General features: G+C 44.1%; 1 protein-coding gene across 1 annotated transcript in view; it reads right to left on the minus strand.

The window, feature by feature from the left end:
* Nucleotides 1-20,647, minus strand: part of LOC120844401 — a 96,395-nt gene that overhangs the window by 475 nt on the left and 75,273 nt on the right. Inside the window, exon 2 of the mRNA XM_042292703.1 lies at nucleotides 3,633-3,837. Within this exon, the coding sequence (XP_042148637.1) occupies nucleotides 3,633-3,837 (205 nt within the window). The remainder of the gene's footprint in view (nucleotides 1-3,632; nucleotides 3,838-20,647) is intronic.

A 20,647-nucleotide genomic window follows, 5' to 3' on the forward strand; every position in this document is an offset into this window, starting at 1 on the left:
ATATCTTTCAAAAGAACGATACGTTGAAAGCTATGTTGAAATGTTGATGGTGCGTTGAAAGATTGAAAAATCATGCCCGTCGTTCCTTCTCCCGGGGTTGTTTAATTTTTTCTGTGTCGAGTTAAGACCGGCAATTTACCTTTCCAGACACTCGACTAGTTAGGTAATTGTGTTTACAATCATCAAAGACGCCACAAAAATGTGAAAGGGCTGTCATTTTTGTTAAAGAAAAGAAAAAAAAAAGCTTTTGCATTTTGTAGCGCACTTTTTGTCACGTGTTTTTTAATGAAGTATATGGCATGATCTTCTGCAAAGATTAATTTCTTACATGAAAACAAATGCAAACCAAATATACCACAAAAAAATTGTTCAAAACATTTACAAAATAATTCAGGAAAAAAATGCAAGACGTTTACAAATCTTTATAATGCGAAACTAGAGCCCAGCTCTTGAGAAGGAGGGGATTGTTCGGAGGGGAGGGCATGCAGAAGGAGGAAGGGAGGGTACAGAAAAGGAAGAAAGGTACTCCATACCCTTCCCTCTTTATCCGCACCCTCCCCTCCTCTTCCTCCATGTCGTTCCCTCCACCTTTTCCGTGTCCTCCTCCTTCTCCTCCCCCTTCTTCATTGTACGCACCCCTCCTCCTCCTCCGTACCCAGGAGGAGGGGAGGGTATGGAAGAGGAGGTGGAGGCAAAGGAGGAGGGTACGGAGCGTTTCCCCCTCCTGCGTAGCCTCCCCTCCTCTGCACCCTCCCTTTCCTTTGCACTTTCCGCTCCTCCTCCGTACCCTCCACTCTCCCTCCTTTGTACCCTCCCCTCCTCTTCTGCCGCACCCTCCCCTGCTCCTTTACATTACCTCCTCCATACCCTCTCCTCCTCCTGCGTACCCTCCTCCTCCGTATCCTCCTGTCCTCTTCCTGCGTAGCCTAGCCTCCTCCTCCATACCCTCCCCATCTCCTCTGTACCCTTCCTTCATCCTTCTCCATACCGTTCCCTCTTCCTCCTCCGGTTGCTCCGACGGCGACGGCGACGCCGACACCGCAAAACACGAGAACGAGCGCCTAAGAGCTGCGCACTGAAAGCAAAGCTTTCGTCATGTAAGGGTTCCGTCAGCGGCATTTTACATGTGCGAACAACAAATAATATTTTTTTTAAAGAAAAATGCATCTGATCTTGTAGGCTATTCCAAAACTTCTATTTGCCTACTGCTTAAGCTGGCTTAATTTTAACAAAATTTATGTTTTAATGCGCCCGTTAACAGTGAAGTAGAATCTCTGCATAGCTTCGGTAAGTACACACATTATTTGGCACGAAGGTTAAACCTAAAGAGATATTCACTTAAACCTAGTCGAGAGGATGTATAGATCACCTATCCACACCCAAATATTTTATTTATGTCTCAAATTAAGGTCAATCACCACAGATGGCGGACGCGGCTTGTCGAGGCACGGCAGTCTAACCTACATATTTGCATAACAACTGCAGTTTTATGTTGATGCTTCAACTTCAGTGTAGAGTTGTCTCATCAACATTCACCAAGGTACTACTTTTCTTAAAACACCAGAAGCGTGTGTGTCTACGGTATATCATCCGGTACCGTTGGCCTTTTTTTCCCTCTATATTTATGCAATCGGTTGTTCTGCAACGAAGTGAGATCAGTAAAATCAGAATGTCCACCTCGCGGATGTTGCTCTTTCGCACTGCACTACACTCTAAAAAAAGTCTGTGCGTGTACTTTCACGCACAACACTCGGAGAACCAATCAGCGCAACTTATGGAGGCAGCTGAGCGAATGACCATGCCGAAAGATCTGTTTAGACCAAAAAACGCAGTCTGAGTTGTGACATTAAGCAATGAAAGCGTGACGTTTTGCATTGCTTAATGTCGCAACTCAGACTGCGTTTTTTAGTCTAAGCATATGTTTCGGCATTGTCATTCGCTGAGTTGCCTCCGTAAGTTGCGCTGATTGGCTCTCCGAGTGTTGTGCGGGAAAGTAGACGCAGAGACTTTTTTTTAGAGTGTAACGCCCGATGAGAAGTTCTCCCAACGTAGCCAACTAACCGGACCATACCGACACCACCTAGGCTCATCAAGGCCTGGAAACGACCTCCTCTTTCTTCATGCAACGTCATCACAGTCGGGTGGCGCCAACTCACCCATTGGACCTGAACCCGACGCCTGACGACCTTCGACGCGTTGACTGGTCACGAGGCTTAGCCAAGCACTGAGGCAGCCCAATCTGTGGCTTCGCTCGATCGAAGTGTGATGGGGTCAAAGTTCTAGTGCACAGAATTCAATTATTCTAGGGGGTGTCGGCCATACCGGTATAAAAAGAAATATTGCTAAACTTCGTGTAACGTTCGATAGCAAAGTCGAACCCAATGATACATTGTTAAAATCGAGAACTTTGTGTTTTTGAATTTCTCATTAGCTATACTGTAACAATTCGGCAGGGGAGAGTTATTAGTTTTCGTATTATCAAAGAAGTAAAGTATTGGCGCACCTGATGATTTTGGAGAATTGTGGCAGAATTAGCAGAACAATTACTTTTTGCGAATGTTCTATAAAAAATGGCAAGGTAAGCCAGTTACAAGAGCTTTTTACATGACGAGAAAAGGGTTGATGAGAAGTACATCGTCGTTTCTCAGAAAAGGAAAGCTTAGACATCAAATATATATATATACGGGTGTGGTCATCCGTGCACGTCTTCTACGTTTTTAATCTTCTTCGTTTTTAAGAGTGTACATATTGGCTACAGATACAGCGTTTAGTCACCGATGCGCGAAGTACAATAATGCGTGTTCTTATGATCACAGAAATCTCGAAGTAAGCGGAGGAATAACGTTGACGTCCGAGCAAGCATCTCATCAAACTCGATACATTAATCATTCTTATGGAAACCAAAGCCTAAGAAGCACATACAGGAACATAAGATATCCCAAACTCAGCTTGCTCGCTGCTGAATTTTGTCTCTTCGTGTTTTCCCTTGCTCCGTGTGCCACAATCATGAAAGTGCACCATCTCATATCCTCTTTACTATTTCTACGTGAAGCAACATAATATCCGTGTGAACTGTACTACAACAATATATATTTTATTTATTTCAAGGAAGTTTGGCCAAGGCGTAGTAACAACAGTGCCCATGTCACCACCGGTGCCGCTTATTTTCACGCGGCTATAATGTAAACTTCAAGTGATTCATGCACTAGGTTACTCTTTTACAAGTAGGAAAAAAAAACATTAAACAGGCTATACGAGAAGGCTGGCAGGTGCACGACGCTTTAGTTCGTTTCTCTATTGACTGTCAGTGAAAGGTAGATATGAGCAGCCTTTCCAGTCAAGAAGAGCTATACCCTTTTACTTCGGTGCAACGTTAATTTGAAGTAACTATTTGGGACTTGCAGCCCTTTTACCAATCACGCAAGAATTTATCTGGACTCGTGATTGACCAGAAGACGTGTTAGTGAACAGTCACCTCGACTTTCGTTTGGTCGATGGCATTCCATTGTCCACAAACAATTAACCGTTGCATGACTTTTCACCTCTACTATCACCCCACAACTAAACAGGGCAAAGGACATCCAGAAATGGCACTCTGCATTCCCCAAGACAAGCAACAGATGGCCACTCACGCAGGAAAGACTCGAGGTCCACCTTGAGGTTCGTGATGGTCTGCCGACTCCTCTCGCTGAGAACGGAGCCGGCCTTGGTGTCTTCGCCCAGCAGGTCCGCGTCCGAGGGCATCCATGACGCAAGGACCAGCCGCAGGAACGAGATCTCCTTGCTCGCCTCATAGAGCCGCCCCGACAGCAGAATGAGCGCCAGGAAGGACAGCCCCTGCAAGGACGCCGAGGCACAGCTGAGCACGTCTTGTCAAGCAACCGTAACAATAAATCGTCGCGTCATCCCTGCTACACCATCTTTTTAACCAGGAATATGTTTTATGAGCTGATTTTCATGGAGTTCTTTCACGTTTGGCTGTAATAGCCGGCCGTAGTAAAAAAATAGACTGAAAAGCGTTACGCCTATAGGAAAACCATTATAGAGTCTTCTGTCACCCGGCAGGAGTTGAACTCAACACCTGGATATCGTGAGACATGTGCTTTGCCGACTAAAATATTCTTTATTTTTTTTCTTTACTGCCGACTGAGCTATTCAGTGTCGGTGGTCGGAGCACGCAAAACTAATTTATTGGTGCTGCGCGCAAAGACGCGGTCGCGCGCTTAGCGGCCTTTCCTCTTTTGCTGCGCCATCTCACGGCGTGTGCCCAACAATGAGAGCGAATCTTTTGTAGGCGGTGCCGGTCAGACGTTCTTCTTTCCTTCCCTGGAAAGCCTATCACACATTCCGTCCTTACCAGTCTTTTGCAGCATGATCAAGCTTGTACAATTTTTTTTTGTTCTATTTTCTAGTTGGTGTTTTGTTTAGACAGCGGGAAGTTAGCCTCAACGGGCGTATGGTTTGTCCGCTGTAGAGACAGCAAGTGTAGTACCACTGCCAGTTTGGGGTCCTTAACGTGCATCACGATCGAAATGAGCAGGTGAGGTAAATGAACCTACTACACCAGTCAGCACCTCCTTGGTAGCAAGGCTGGACTTTCTATGCCTCACCTACCTGATGCCGACTCGGGGCGTTGATTGGACGCGAGTGCAGTGTCAGCGTTCAGCTGGGATTCGTGCCATCACTGATTGGACACGAAATCCCAGCCGAACTCTGACGCAGCAGTCCCGTCCAATCAAAGTCACGTTCATACGGGCGTGGTGATGTAGAAGATCTAGTAATACGACCTCTTGCACCAATCCACTACGCGCTCAGTATTCCCTGAGTGTGTATGTGCACTGAAATTAACCCTGAAGGATCATTCGCCTTTCATTTAAACATTTGAAGCCAGTGAGAAGTGCGATCTGAACCATGCATCCTTCGTTTGTATTGTAGTTTCAAGGGCAAAAAAGTGTCCCCTTTTCGCCAGTGGAAATACGTCGTTAATGAATTCGGATCCCGGTCGTCCTTCTGACTGGCTGTGCTGATTAAAACAAACTCAACGATTAATGTTTCCCGTGAATCCTGGAGCAGTACAAATTAAAAAGCGTGTGAGATTGTAAATATTGGGAAATTCTAAAACCTTTTTTGAATGGTATTTGTAAGCGTGTTTCAAGTATACATACTCTAAAAAATGCCTGCGCGTCTACTTCTCCGCAAAACGCTCGAAAAGCCAATCTCTGCGAGCTACGAAATCAGCTCAGCGAATGATGAGGCGGAACATCCGTTTAGACCTCAAAATGAAGTCTGCGCTGTGGCATTACGCAATGCAACCATGACGCTTTGCATTGCGTAATGCCACAGCGCAGACATCATTTTTAGGTCTAAACGGATGTTCCGCCTCATCATTCGCCGAGCTGATTTCGCAGATCGCAGGGATTGGCTCTATGAGTGTTTTGCGGGTAAGTACACGCGCAGGCATTTCTTAGAGCGCAGTACTAAGCAAAACTACAGTTGGTTTTCAGTTGGTTTTTACGCGCCAAACAAATAAAATAAACAGTTTATAAGTTGCACGCTAATTAGTTAACACGTTTGTTTGTGTGTGTGCGTATTTCTCTGTAAATATTGCATGTAATAAACGAGCATTATAAAAGCAGTTTGACCGCGGTTGGTCCTACCTCTTTCTTGTTGTTTGTTAACTTAAATCTGAAAAATAAAAAAAAAATGTCAAACCAGGCCGAACAAGGCGTGGCGCAATTTTTCTCTGCCGATAATTTTCGGGTCGTCAAACGTTCTCCGACAGGCCACGTAAAGTGCTTATTGTTGTTTCCCCGGTGGTGGTGGCCACGTGCTAAAGAGGTGTGGCAATAATTACCCGACGACTATCAATCTTAGACACAGCTGCTGCCAGTGGCAGAACACGCGACCGCCATTTTCAGTGGGGCTCCCAACGCGGCGCTTGTACTTTCTTAAACAAACAACGCCCTGTCTCGTTCGCAGTGGGTGTAACTTTCCGAAGGCTAGGTGGAAGCGCGAAGTCCAGAAATGTGAGGTAGAAGAGTAGTTGCACGTGAGTGCTGTCGTAGCGACAGACGAATGAGAAGTGTGCGAAGATTTCAATGTGATTTGACGTTCAGCTCCTTGCTTTTGAACTTCATTTCATTTTCAGGACTACCTAATGAACCCTGGGTGTAATTGTGTGTGTGTGTGTGTGTGTGTGTGTGTGTGTGTGTGTGTGTGTGTGTGTGTGTGTGTGTGTGTGTGTGTGTGTGTGTGTGTGTGTGTGTGTGTGTGTGTGTGCGCGCGCGCACGCGCCTATTTTTGCGTCCGTGTTTGTGTGTGTGTGCGCATTGAAATGCCACTTGTACGTAGTATTTTCTTCTTTTTTTCTTTTTCTCTCTAAAACGCGATACTGTCTCAATATTTATTTAGAATAAGTCCCAGTGTTTCACATACAATGTAGATTTATACAAAAGCTAAGCAAATATAATACCTCGTCCCCGCGTCCGAATGCTGAGACCTTTTTAACATCGCCCTTCAGCATAAATAAATGACCTGAAACAGGACTAGTATTGTTAAATTAGAACTTGACATTTCTCTACTCCGAGTAACCAGTGTTCCAGCACGACGTCCGGTATACCCAGCGTGCGCCACATATCGGTAATTGTGGAAAGAGAATGGAAACGACAATAATTTAAGTAATAAACCTACTGAAGCAGTAACAGGCTCCGTGTAAACTTATTTCAAACAACAACTCTTCCTTTCTTAAAGCAAAGTCGAGGTTTCGTATTTCATGCGCGGGCTTTAAAAATAAAATAATGACCCTTGGCCGTCAAGATATAAAAACAATATTCATGTGACACCCGCGTTGTCAGTGATATGTTAGAGTAGCCGCCCAACTCCCGCCTAATTTATTTTTTTTTATTTTTTTTTTTTAAACGAGAACTCGACTAAAAATAAAACAACTCACCGAGCTGCTATCCAGCCACACCTTCCCGAAGGCCAGACTACATACACACCCTATAGACCTTTTTTTTCGCGCGCTAGATTTGAGCCTCCATTTCTGACCTGGTGTTGCCTCAACAACCCGGCAAATTAAATATGTAATGACAAATTTACACTGAACTTGCCCTGAGGATACTAACACTGTGGTTGACTTGACGTCGACTACCGTGTCACAACCTAATCATCCAATAAAAACATTTGCATCAAAAACAACACTGTGGCTTCTAAAAGGATAATTACCTGTCACGCGATTACAGCGGTGAAGTAAAGCGAACGGAATAAAAAAAAAAGAGAGAATGCTTGCCATGGATGCGCTCATGCTGAAAATCGTATGCTCGCCATATCAGTTTTTACAAAACAAATCACAAAATACGCTTGCTAACTCACAGCCCAGCGCGCGTACGTTCGCCGCTTCAGGAGGCGATCAAAGCACGCGCCATACGTGCGAGCATAGAGTTATTACAATAAACGCTAGAGGCTCCGCTGGCGCTAGTATCTATGGGTCTTTTGGTTGCAGATTAAAGCAGACAGCAATCAGTCAACTTTTCCAGTCTTCCTGTGTATTCGTATGGGAAAACTGACGTGATATTTTCTCTCCGCCAGGGAATAATATAAATCAGCGTAGTTTCTTTACTCGGAACGGGTACTATGCAGCTTTATTCAGATTATAAAAGTGTAATTTATATAGTCAATGTTTTTTTTTAATTACTGAGGCTCAGGTAAATGTTGTACAGCATATGTCAATATGCTGTGCAACATTCTAGCAAAAACAAAGAGCAAAAAAAAAACTGATTTATTATGATTATTTATGCACAGTTTGTTACTATTCAAGTACGTGTTCTTCGTTCCATAACTTCATGCGTTCTTCTCGTCGTCTGTTTTGATCGTTTGACTTGGCATATATTAGCACCCTTTTGGTGTTTTGTCAAGCTGATTCACTCTGTGTGCTTCACAGCATTGACTATATGTGTAAATGCGCGCCCTATAATAACAGTCTGCGACGTCATCACGTATTATACATATGCATTGGGCTATTTTAGCGCAGTTTTCGACGAAATGAATTCTAAAGATAAACACTCTAACTGACACGCAGTTGTGTACATTCGATTGCAGAAAGTTCGAAACTTTTTATTCTGTCACAACACTAAGCAATATGTGCTCTTACAATGGAGCGCGAAGAGAAAACGCATTTGCGTTTCGCCATAGGGGTGCATTATCGGAAGTCAAATTTAGACTGGCTGCTGTCTGCTTCAAAATGCAACAGCACACTAGTGCCACCTGAGCCTCTAGCGTTTATTGTAATAACTCTATGCGTACGAGTTCTAAAGATGGCACCACCCAGAAGACCTTTTTTTGGTTAGGGTGTGGCCTTTAAACTGTTTACGAAAATCATAGACCACACTGAGTGTGTCAAAAACTTGCCCGCTGGGACCTTCACATAGCCATGAGACGCTGGTGTGAAACGGACAAACAGCAATGAACTTGCACCACACGACAAAACGAGACAGTTTAGACGAGGGGAAACAAGGCCGGAAGAACAATATCCAACGCGACGCCAACCGCAGGCCAAAGTCAGATTGTGACAATAAAATAAAAGGTGTCACCAAAAAAAAATTAAAGATTTTTTTTTTTTACTGCAAAAATAAGTTAGGCATTGCCGAACGCTTATTCTCCGCCCAAAAGCAGCGCTATGGCCACAACCAGATGCCAAAGTTTCAGCCCGAACGGACACCTTATTCAAAAGTTATGTGATTTTCTGAAACTTTCAATGAGAAAAATGGAGCCCATTTTTGCCCGTTTTCGGTTTCTGGTGCCCATAGAGCCCCAAGTATTCGGCCGCCATTTTCTTATTGAACTTTTAAGAAAGTCACATAACTTTTGAATAAGGTATCGGATCGGGCTGAATCTTTTGCATCTTTTTGTGGCCATATAGCGCTACCTTTGGGCGGAAAATGAGCGTTCGGCTATACCTAGTTTATTTTTGCAATAAAACAAAAAAAAAATGTTTTTTTTTTTTTTTACACTTTGTACAATTATGCTGGGATCGCATCACACTCAAAAACAATGCCTGCGCGGCTGTTTTTATTTCAGATCAATTGAAAAGTAAAGCATTAAGACCTTCTGAAGATTTTGGGCCAAATACATGACCACGTGACCAGGTCACGTGACGCTGGGGACGTTACTTCCATGTCGGTCACAATTTTGCGTCGCTTTTTTGTGTCGGTCCTGGCCTACATATCCAGCACAATACCATAATCTACGTTAAAAAAAAAAAGGCTTCAAAATAATTCCATCGCTGTTGGCCAGCAATCCGTGAATATGGGTGTTTAGAGCCGTACATTCTTCAGTTTAGATGTACACAACCAACCGGGAACAAACCAGTTTTCTTTTTAAATTACTACATAAACAAATTAAAGTAAGAACATAATTCTGGAGTGGTTCAGACGCGCCTAAATAACTACCACATAAGTTGACCGTGGCTGACCTAGTATGGTTCGTCGCCTAACCTACAACGCGTCTTTTATTGCCACTCTATGCATCGCATCAACTGTTGAAAGACAACAAACCAAGAGGAAAGGGGGTGAGGGTCATAATAAACGTTGTGAGCACGCGGTGCTCATTGTACTGCGCCAGCGGAGACTACACGTATTGTAACTGAATGCAGTAAACCACACGAAGCCCGTCTCATATATCATCACGGGCCCACGAAAGCACGGAGACGAAGAACACGAACTAGACCGATGCTCGCGTAAAAAAAAGAAAAAAGAAAAAGTTACCGGGAGTCGTTTTTTTTTTCGCGTGAGCGGAGAATCCACACCACTCGTGTTCCTCGAATGCATTTTTTGAGGTACGTCTGCGCTGTTGCGGTAGAGATTTGAGTAATCGTCGTCTCAATTTTTTTATGTATATCTTTGGCAGTGTGATACGCGCGCGAGAACAGACTCCTTGACACTGACTCTTAGTGCATACACGTTGCTTTTGTTCCCAGCAACTGAAAAAAAAACAAAAAAAAAGTCGTTATATGTCTTATGGCAACCAATCTATACCTTGTTTCATACGAAGCGTGCAACACTGTCAAATTTATAGTGACGCGTGACTTCATCTAGCTTCCAAGGCGCACAATTTATTTAAGAGCGCACACGCGCTCTTCTATTATTGTTTATCCGTAACTGGTCTGTCGCAAACCAATGAGACCTGCCCATCTAGAATATACATGGGTTGCCATACCTCATTCCAAGCCGTCCTGGTGATTCTGTTCCTGCTGTCGCTTTAATCACTGCAGACGCAATGGACGCAAATATCTGAACCAGTCTTAGAACTGAAAACGTAGGCTCGTGAAAATGAAGTGTGCACATCAAAATTAGCTCTCCAACCTCTCTAATACGTATATCTCTACCTGCATAATGTAGGTGATATTCTTTTTTATCTTTACCAAGTGTGAGACACTTTTTTTTTTCTCGAAAGGCCCTTTATCCATTCATTCCAAAGCTGAACCGATCAAATCAGTGGTGCTATCACAATCCCAGTTCCTAACTATATACGTCATCTTCAGTTCACAGCATTGAGGGTGCGTAATTTGAGTAATTCATTTGTTTCATCACCGCCATAAAAAAAAGGCTTCTAAGTCTCTCTGACGGCCACTAACAGACACTACTTAGAAAGATGCTCCAGACTATTGGGAATGCTTTTTTATGTCTTTCGCGTCTGACATTCAGGGTGTAGAACGTTTTAGTGTGAATATAGCTGGCTTTTAAGCAGAGTTTATTGAACAAAAAAAATCTTCGATTTGTTATGAAAGAATGCACCAGTTTTAATAGTGAGCTTATCATCGTTCAGTAATATATTCATAAATACGACGATTTAGCCCCATGCACACCGGAAAGTAATGACAGTATTAGGGACGTTGCATTTTCCTTACAGAAGCCGTGCAACAATATTCGCTTGGAATGTTTTTTTCACTTCACAAGAGCTTACAAGCATTAGTGGGACCCAAGTATACTCGCACGGAACGCCACTGACCAAAGAACTCCTTTGTTGCGGTCCAATTTCAAGGAAAAAAGCGAGCTTTTTCTTTCAGTCTCTCCTTCGCAAGACATGATGTCGTAGCTGGGCTGTCGCAGTACCCCCAGTGACGATACTTCAATGCAGCCCAACTCATAGATTGAACCCGAGAACTGCGTGAGCACTCAACTTGGGCTCGTGATAATCAATAGCTCGACAAGCATTCCGGTAGTGGCCCGTGTCCAGTCGCTGCAATGACGACAATCGCCAAACCCCAAAAATATCTGGAACTCAGCGCGTCTCCTCTGCTTTGGAAACCCCAGCGCGTTGCAATGATCAACACTGCCGGCATCTGATCGGCTCCAGATCACGTTTCCGCCTGTTCCGGCTGCTAGTTGAGGGAGAGAACGCTACTCGTTTTTCTTCACTTTTTGCTGTGACTTTTATTGCGTGGGGTGAAAAACGAACGCGTGTTTCATAGGTTATTAACGTCGGGGATTCGTGCTAAGCAGTATTTGCGCAAAGTACAAAAATTGTTGCATCGCACTTTTAATACTCTAATGAATGCTCCAACTGTTTAGCATATGACTACCGTGAGCCACACAGGGACGTCTCTAGAACACGTGCCAGATATGTGTAGAGAGGTGTGAGAGGCACAAGGAGCATGCGCGTAGTTTTAGAAATCGGCGTACCTGCGTGCATGTCCATGCAAAAAAAAATAAAAGAGCGTTCTAAAGAGCAACTTTCTTGCCCTTATTTTCGATGACACCGCAAACAACTTGACCCCTGGGTGTATTCGGTAATTTTAAAGGGCCAAGGGACACCGACACAGAAAGAAGAACAGAACGCTTAATAATATTAGAGCACAGACACGGAAAGAAGGCAAACCTAATTATGTTCGTCTTCTTTCTGTGTTTCTTTTCTCAGGCGCTCTAATATTATTACGCGCTTTTTCTTTTTGCCTCGTGCCTATATCCGTGTTTTAGGGCGCTTTAATATCATTGAAATGTACCCGCAGCCTCAACAGCCCATCTTAATGCAGCCCCTATTCCTCTTGCAAGTACAGAAGCGTGCCGAGCTGACATACTGGTTCTTATTTGCAATTTCTGAATTGTTAAAACATTTCAGCCGACAAATTTCGCTAAAACTATAAATAAAAATTGACAGAAAAAAAAAAAAAAGCAGGTCAGATGAACGAACCTAAAGCGGACCATCGATAACCGCCAACGCACATAAACTTGTTGGGCAAAAAAAAGATACATGAGCGAACACACACGCAGAACAGAGTGCTGTCTTTGCTTGGTCTGACCGCGTACCCCAGCGCGTACAACGTATAAAGACAAACTAGACGGCGTTCGATTCGCCACCACAAGGTCTCCACGAATTGCGGGCACAGCATCCCCGGGGGAAACTTTCGCCGAAAAGTGTCAACCCCAGACGGCACGGACGGAAGTCTATAGGTGGAACGCGCAACAAAGACCGCAAAGATTAGGAGAGTCTGGCAGGGCGTTCCTCTTGCTGTTTGCTCGGCAGTGCGGCAGCGCGGCAGGGTTGGCCCGTTGTAAATTTCCCACGCGGCCTCGCAACCTAGAGCTTCCCGACCGCGCTTAGACGAGATTGGGAGGGGGGAGGGGGGGGGGGGGGGTTGCACCCTTAGACGCAGATTAGACGCAAACAAATGGGAACTCGGGGGCTTACGGAGGGGGACAACGAACGTGCGCAGCTTCTTTCGATGAGGCGCCGCGGCTCAGTCGGTGCCGCGTTCCCACAGGATTGGTACGCGCACGCGCGACAACATCAGCAAGTATCTGGAACGCACTGTGTACGTGTATTCGAGCCGACCGAGACACAAAGGTGATAAGGGAGAACTTACACCGGCATCAAGAGAACTACGTAAACGCAACTCTTACGAACTAATTGCTTCGTTAAGGACGATTCGCACATGCAGCGCATCGCTGAATTTGCGTTTTAGTAGCGACGCGTGTTCGGTACTGTTTTAGCGCTGTATTTTTCTCCTCTCACCGCCAAAGTTTTTTCTTCACAACTCGCAATACCGCGAGAGGCGGTTATTGGTGCCGAGTTTGATTAAGTCTGCTGTCGCGGAGTGAGATGCCATGTTGTCCGAAAGACAAACTTTGCTGAATTGAGGCAAGCTCGGCGTTTTAGTGGTGTTTCTTTCGTACGGCATTGAACGGGGGTTGCATCTCAAAAGGGAGCTCAGTCACAGAAATTGTAAACACTGACAAAACCGTGCAACCTCTTATATACGAAACACGAGACAGCCAGTGAGAGCATTTACCTCTGTTATCTCAGCACTGTATTAGCAGTGTTTCATCAGCGCTAAGGCCAGCACTGATCACAGCGCTGAATTAGCACTGGATTAGTGCTGCTCTGTATCTGTGACGATGTCTTTACAGTTTTTGGAGCTTGATTGTATTTAAGTTAGAAATCTAATTCCTTTTTTTTTTTTTGCAAATGCATTTAGTTACAGTTAACCGCGCAAAACAAAAACAAAAAGTTACGTTCCAATTACTTTTAAAATACCCGTTTACGTCGACGTGTGCTGCAATTGCTGACCATTTCCGCGGAAAAAAATAATTGCACATTTTATTTTAACTATGAAGGGTGTTTTCTTAATTGTTCAATTACTCATTTTGAGCAAATATTCACCATTCACTAAATTAAAGATACACAAAATGATATACTTTCATATAGAAAAACACACCATTTTTGTCTTTCCTTTCCACGAATGAAAGTTCTCACTTTTCACCAAGTCATATAGAATTTAAAGGAGGCAAGCAGGTAATATTTTCAACTTAGCCATATGTTAGACCCTTGCATCGGTCACATCTGTCATTATTGAAAATATTAAGAAAAGAAATTGTCAACTTCAGATTTCAAAACCGTTCAAGTTGAAGTAAGTCTATATTTTGTCTCATCCTTAAATGGACTACAATCAAAATCACCTCCAACCACGTGGAAAATTACTTCTACGATACAAGCGCCCGATTCATATACGACGTGTGTTCAAATTGTCTTCTGACTGAACCTGGTTTTCCATAGCTTTGACTATAGTCGAGCGTGGTGTGAGAAGAAGCATGAACCCAAAACATCTACGCCCATTGCAAAGGGTTTAGTAAAGCATACGAAACGTTCTCCCTAAACATGCATATTTCCAGCGATAAAAGCTCTAACTTTGTCAAAACAACCTAAACAACAACCCCAGAAATAACACGTTAACGCTACATAATTATTACCCGCTAAACGATCAAGCTGCTGATCATCGCGGTACTTACCAGTGGAATATAAACTCCTGGTGGTTCCTGCTGTCTCGAAGACGAAGTGGACATCTGGAACTTGTAGCGCTTATTCCTTCGCTATCTCCAACTTGGATTTTCTTCTAAATTCACGGCATTTTGATGTTTGTGTCTGTTAAGCACCACGAACCAGTACTTAAAAAAAATGGCTCCGTGTTCACAACCACATTATTCTTGATAGCCGACCGTTCATCCGCCTTGGACCTTGGGAGATTTCACTGTATAAAAATTAGACACTGTCTAGATGAGCTTTGATTGTGACGTAAACGTTTGTCGGTGCCGCGACTTTATGCCCCAAGAGAAGCCGGAAGAACAAGTTCTTTACGAACTCGGTTTGGCCTGACCGACAAACAAGACGACGAAGGTGCTTCGCTGTGATTCTTGTACATCGAGGAAGAGACAATTTGAAAGGCAGATTGCACAAACGCCCCTTCTCGACATGAACTCCGATTAACTTTGGCGCGGCGCAGTGAATAACAAACGTTTGACTAAAACATTCATCATAAATCAACGAGTGGGCTTGTTACGCCGAATAAATTTCCCCATATCGTTGTATGAAGAAAAATCAAAGTCCCAGCATAAGTCCAAGCGCAATCAAGATGTCAGCAGAATCCTCTTCAGAGCGGCTTATTTTCAATCCCTATCCTTTCGAGGATGAAATGCCAGCCGGCTCTTTCCGAATTTGTATGTGTAGATTTCGTCTATAGTCAATAGAAGCAGGTCATAATCATTACCAAATTAAGAAGTAACACAGCTGTTGTCTTGCTTGTGAATATAAACTGCTCAGCGTCGCGGTCTTTGTTTTTGACGCTCAAGTGATTAGAACATTTGGCACCAACTCGAGCATAGTCTTCCGGAGCTCCAAAGAGCAACATGTGGATTAACGTTGTAGATGGTATCCTGAAGACATCCCGAAGTGTAGCTAGACTCGGCAATAATGGGTCAGCTATGTGCAGAAAACGTGGCACTTTGCACGAAATGACACTCCGGAGATGAAAGTCAGTACGTTAGAAATAGTGCAGCTTCCGTGAACCCTTGGAGAGAACCAGTAGTGCCAACGGGTTTCAAGGAATAAACCAGTGACTAGCGGGCCTGGCGTTGATGCCTATATAAAATGGCCGTTGAGCACCCTTGGTATTAGTCGAAGATTTTGCAGCTTGACTGGTATATCTTGATGCGTTCTAAAGGCAACGCCGTTACAGCACGTGAATGATCTTGAAGCTCCAGAGAAGTTCTCACGTCAGCCAGCAGTTGCTATAAATGAAAGACTTTAAGGTCTTAGACAGTTCCTTTGCGACAAGATCTCACCAGTTAAGTATCTATAATAGCAGCATCAAATGTAGCAGCGTCAGTGGTATCCGTCGTATGAACGGAACGCGATAAAAGCTCTGTCACCTGGAGGACGCAATCACGTGCTGGTGGACCGGAAACAAAAGCAGCAGATCTTGGCCGACTTCCGCACTATTTAGCACCCACAGCCGCGGTTCACTTCCCCAGAGGGCTCCAACACTGGACACGCCGAATCGGCCGGACAGACGACAAACAAGCAAAGAACATCCAGGCCGGAAGACTAGGGCAAGGTCGTCGAGACAGCCAGGAGAGCCGCGACTATTTGACGTGCCGGGAACGCAGCAGCTCGCCCGTGAGCGAGAACGGGAAGGAAGCCACCGATCGAGAACGTCCGTACGTCGACCGGTTGAACGGCGCGCTCGACCTCACTCACGCTTGGGGGAAGTGGCAGACGCCGTGAGGACCGGAGGAAGGGGGGCCAAGAGCAGTGGACTGTGCCGAAAACTGGGTCCAGGAAAGGACCAGCGCCGTCTTGCCCAATCAGCGGTCCCGCCGCCACCACCACCGGCATAGCGGCGGCGACTTTGCACCCAGCACACGTCGGTCTTCAGGTTGACGGTCGCGGTGTCGACTGGGTTCGGTATTATTGTGCCGGAAGTCGCTTATCTGCCCCCGAAATTCCGATCGAGTACCGGGGTACGGGATAGTTGAGCAAGAGTGTAAAAAACGTGGTTGTGTTTGTGCCGACCTCGAGATTAGATCGGAACGGCTCATGTGGTGAAAAGCTGAACTCTGTTTTCCTTTTACACAGATTTGGAGCAACATGAATGCTAGGACGCGAGGCCGAAAGCACTGGAATCAACTGCTAAGAGCTTGTGCTCTGTACCCTTGCCCATGCTCTGTGCAGTTAGTATGGATGCTTTGCCTCCATCCGTATTGTAGACAGAGGGAATCACCACGTGGCTCATAGAGAACCATGGATAAACAAAAGCACGCTTCCCCTACATTCAATTTGGGTCTCGAGGCAAATAGTAAAACAAAACAGAAGCATGTATTGCATAGATATAAAATACACCCTATTAGGGCCATTTTTATATATATATTTGGATGTCACCACAAATCAAAACAAATGAACATGCTTGTAGAAAAGTGATAGTTAAGTGATTTTATTTTGTAGTCGTTAAAACCTTATTGTTTGTTAGGCTAATTGACGAAGAGAAAGACAGTGCGCCGTTTGATGGACGAGTTTCAAAGGCTCATTCATCTAACGACTATTTTTTAAGGATTTTGAGACACTAAAGAACACATGTGAAGCACTTTTCTTTTTTTTTTTTTTTTTTTTTTTTTGCGCGGACAGTGGGATTTTAGGCTACCAAGGTAGACCGAGAATATGAAACCCGCTTTTCAGGCCCGAAAAAATAAACCACGCATAATCGTCTTTACAAATACTTCCGTCAAAAATTTGTCCTCAGCAACACGGATTCTTGAAGGGAAAGTCGGTTGAAACAAATTTGTGCACATTCTTAGATTAGGCTGTGCCATTTGTTCATGGCCATCAGCAAGTAGACGTCATCTACTTTGACACGTCGAAGGCGCTCGACAGAGTGAATTATGGTCGGTTCCTGCGTAAACTAGATGACTACGGCCTGTTCAATGTTTTGTAATTGGTTTAGGAGCTACCTTAACGATCGTACAAGCTGTGTTCGTGTATCGGGATTTATGTCCAAAACTTTTATTTTGTCGTCACGGGTGCCTCAGGGGAGCAACTTGGGTCCACTTTTGTTTTTATTCTTTGTAAATGACATTGCATTTTCAGTAAAAAATTCTAAAGTGCTCTTATTTTCCGACGATATAAAGTTGTTTCGTCATGTTAGTTCGCATTCTGAATGTACACTTCTTTGAAGTGATATGGATAACATTGCTAGGTGGTGGTTTAATAATAATCTCCTGCTTAATGAGCATAAGACAGACTATAGGTCTCTGTAGAAGGCGAAAGCCCGTTGCGTTCAATTATGTCTTAGAGGGCGTCGTCATCAAACGAGTGGGTGTTGCTCGTAATCCTAGAGTCTTTATAGATAAGGCGTTCAATTTTAACCATCACGTGTTGGTCGCATGCAACGCATCACTTAGAACATTGGGAAAAGTTTCGCATTTCACAAGACAGTTTTCTTCCTAAGCATATATGGTTCGTTTATTCCTGTTGTCTAATTCACTGAAACTCGGGTTTGCATCTATAGTGTGGAATTTTATAAATGATACAACATCTTGCTCTATCAATCGTGTACAGAAACGTTTTATTCGCATCGTTTTCGATCTTACTTTTTTTTTTTTTACGCAAGTTTTATTATAATTACGATCGGCTATTCAAGACACTCGGTTTATGTACTCTGTTTGACAGACGGCGTTGGCGGGATATCTTGTTTTTACACAAACTTGTCAATGGGCTTGTCGACTGTCCTGTATTGTCAGGCGCTGTATGTTTTCACGCCCCACCACGTTCGAGCCATAATCGCAACTTTTTTCATTCATCCACGTTTTTCCACACGTCTCCCCTAATACGAATGCAGCATGATTTTAATAAGTTGGATTGTTCGCTCCTAGAAATATTCAGTGCCAAGTCAACTTTCCGGCGTAATATAGAGAGTATATTGTTTTCATGATCCCAGTAATTTGCAATTTTGAGCGTTTTCTTTTTTTGCTGTGGCTTTTTTAGGGTTGTTGTATTTCTATTTTTAGTGTCTGTTCTTTTTTTACCTTATCTTGCTTGTCAGATGTCGCTATGTGTTCTACGTTTGTTTTATGACTGCTTTCTTTGTTTAGCTATGTTTTATCAGTGCTTATACTTCTATCTAGTCGGCATTTGCTGTGCACCACACAAAAGACCCTGCGCTGTTTGAGGACACATAAAATAAAGAGTATTATTATTAAAGAAAGCTGAAACTCTGCGATAATATGACGCGAGCGATGGTAATAAAGTATGAAAGCTTGACCACATGATGTTACCTATATCAAAAGATACAAAAGAAAAACGAAATCGTGGGTGCCTCCAGCCTTTATTTCAGTGAAAAAAATTGATCCCTTAAAGAAACACTTGTTTTCTTTTTCTCTTTTTTTTATGCTGGCGACTTTTTTTATTGACATAAAGCTGCAGGCACCCCAAATTTCAAATATTGATTTGATAAAAATCAGCCTTAGGTGGACGTCGGATCATAAAGAAATTTCGATTTTCCCTTGTATCTTTTGATTCAGGTAACGCCGTGTGCTTAAACTTCTGCATTTTATCATCACCACTATAGAGTCACACTCTCACGGGGTTTCAGCTTCCTACGATGCGTAGTTTATTTATCCGGTGCAAAAAAAAAAAAAAAACTGGTTTTATTTTCTTGGCCGAAATCTATATATATGTGTGTGTGTGTGTGTGTGACCGTGCGTGTGCGTGTGCGTGTGCGTGTGCGTGTGTGCGTGTGCGTGTGTGTGTGTGTATGTATGTGTGTGTATGTGTGTGTATGTGTGTATGTGTGCGTGTGTGTGCGCGCGTGTGCGTGCGTGTGTGTGTATGTATGTGTGTGTGTGTGTGTGTGTGTGTGTGTGTGTGCGAGTGTGGGTGTGTGTGTGTGTGTGTGTGTGTGAGTGTGTGTGTGGCTTCATTTGATATTTCCCCCGCCCCGTTCAGTTAATAACAAGTACCTTTCACTACACTACAGTTTTGGAAAGGGTCAAATTTCTTCCGACGTTTATCACCGGCAAAGTCAATCCATAAACGGAAGCAAGAAAGACAAAAATATCTGGTGACAAACAGTTTGAAAGCCGAGCTTACATGACGCGGGAAAAAAAAGAAGAAACACGAGGCTAATCTAAAAGCACGACACCAGTCTTACGTATACCCGCTGTTCTGAAAACCATGGAGTTATTATGATGTACTATCACGATCAATATAAGTGCGAACACCGTTCCGCGTGGCCCGCGGTACTATCAGTGCAACCTGGCGATTGCACTTTTAAGAACAAATGCACCTTGCGGTAAAGGCATATTATCTCTAGCGATCGCCGCACCACTCTGCACTTCCGGGTCGTCTGCTAGCGAAAAACGGTCGGCGAAACCACGAAAATGTTCACCAATGAAGGAGCGCATGTTTCGCTAGCAATGTGCGCCAGGAGAAATTACCTGCATAAATATTTTTAGCGTCATTTTTTTATTATGAAGTTTTAATAGATTATTCTGATGACTCCGATAACAATACCCGATACTTCGCCGTTGCCTTTAAGCATGCATCATATTGTTATCGGAGGTATCAAAACGATCAACTAATACCCGTGCAACACGGGCAACTCGAATGCCATTTGCCAAGAATGGCATTTGAGCGGACGGCCAATCATCGCGCGACACTCCGGGCGTGGCGCATTCCACGCGAGACAGATTGCGAGCTCTGATTCGCCGATCACACAAATGTCATTCGTTGTAAATGGCATTCCAGCTGCCCGTATGGCATGGGTATAAGACTGCCTATTATTTACTTCGTGTGAGTTTTGCGAGTGCAAAGACCACCAATGCGCACAGGCAAGAAGTTTGCGCGGTGCGAACGTGGGTGATACCCTTCATCATAGAAAACAGAGAGCTAAGAACTACGAGGACGAAGACCCACACGGGACGTCCTCGTAGTTTTTTTCGCGCTGCTTTTTTTCGCTAGCAGACGACCCGGAAGTGCAGAGTGGTGCGGCGATTGCTAAAGACGATATGTCTCGACCGCAAGGTGCACTGATGCTTCAAAGAGCAATCGCCAAGGGGCACTGATAGTACCGCGCGCCACGCGGAGCGGTGTTCGCACTCATATTGATCGTGATAGTGCACTTGAGGTTCAACCGGCGCTAGTGTGCTGTCGCGAATTGAAGCAGAGAGCAACGAGTCAAAAACTGACATCCGGTAATGCATTTCTATAGGAAAAAGTCAGCGCATTTTCTCCCTGCGCTTGAATATTAGAGCAAATATCCCGAATAATTCGTACATTCTAGGTAGCTTGGAACATTTCTCAGTCAGGCAGACGAAATTATTGATCA

Source organism: Ixodes scapularis, unplaced genomic scaffold (genome assembly GCF_016920785.2).
Source record: "Ixodes scapularis isolate PalLabHiFi unplaced genomic scaffold, ASM1692078v2 PGA_scaffold3__209_contigs__length_174095766, whole genome shotgun sequence".
Classification (NCBI taxonomy): domain Eukaryota; kingdom Metazoa; phylum Arthropoda; class Arachnida; order Ixodida; family Ixodidae; genus Ixodes; species Ixodes scapularis.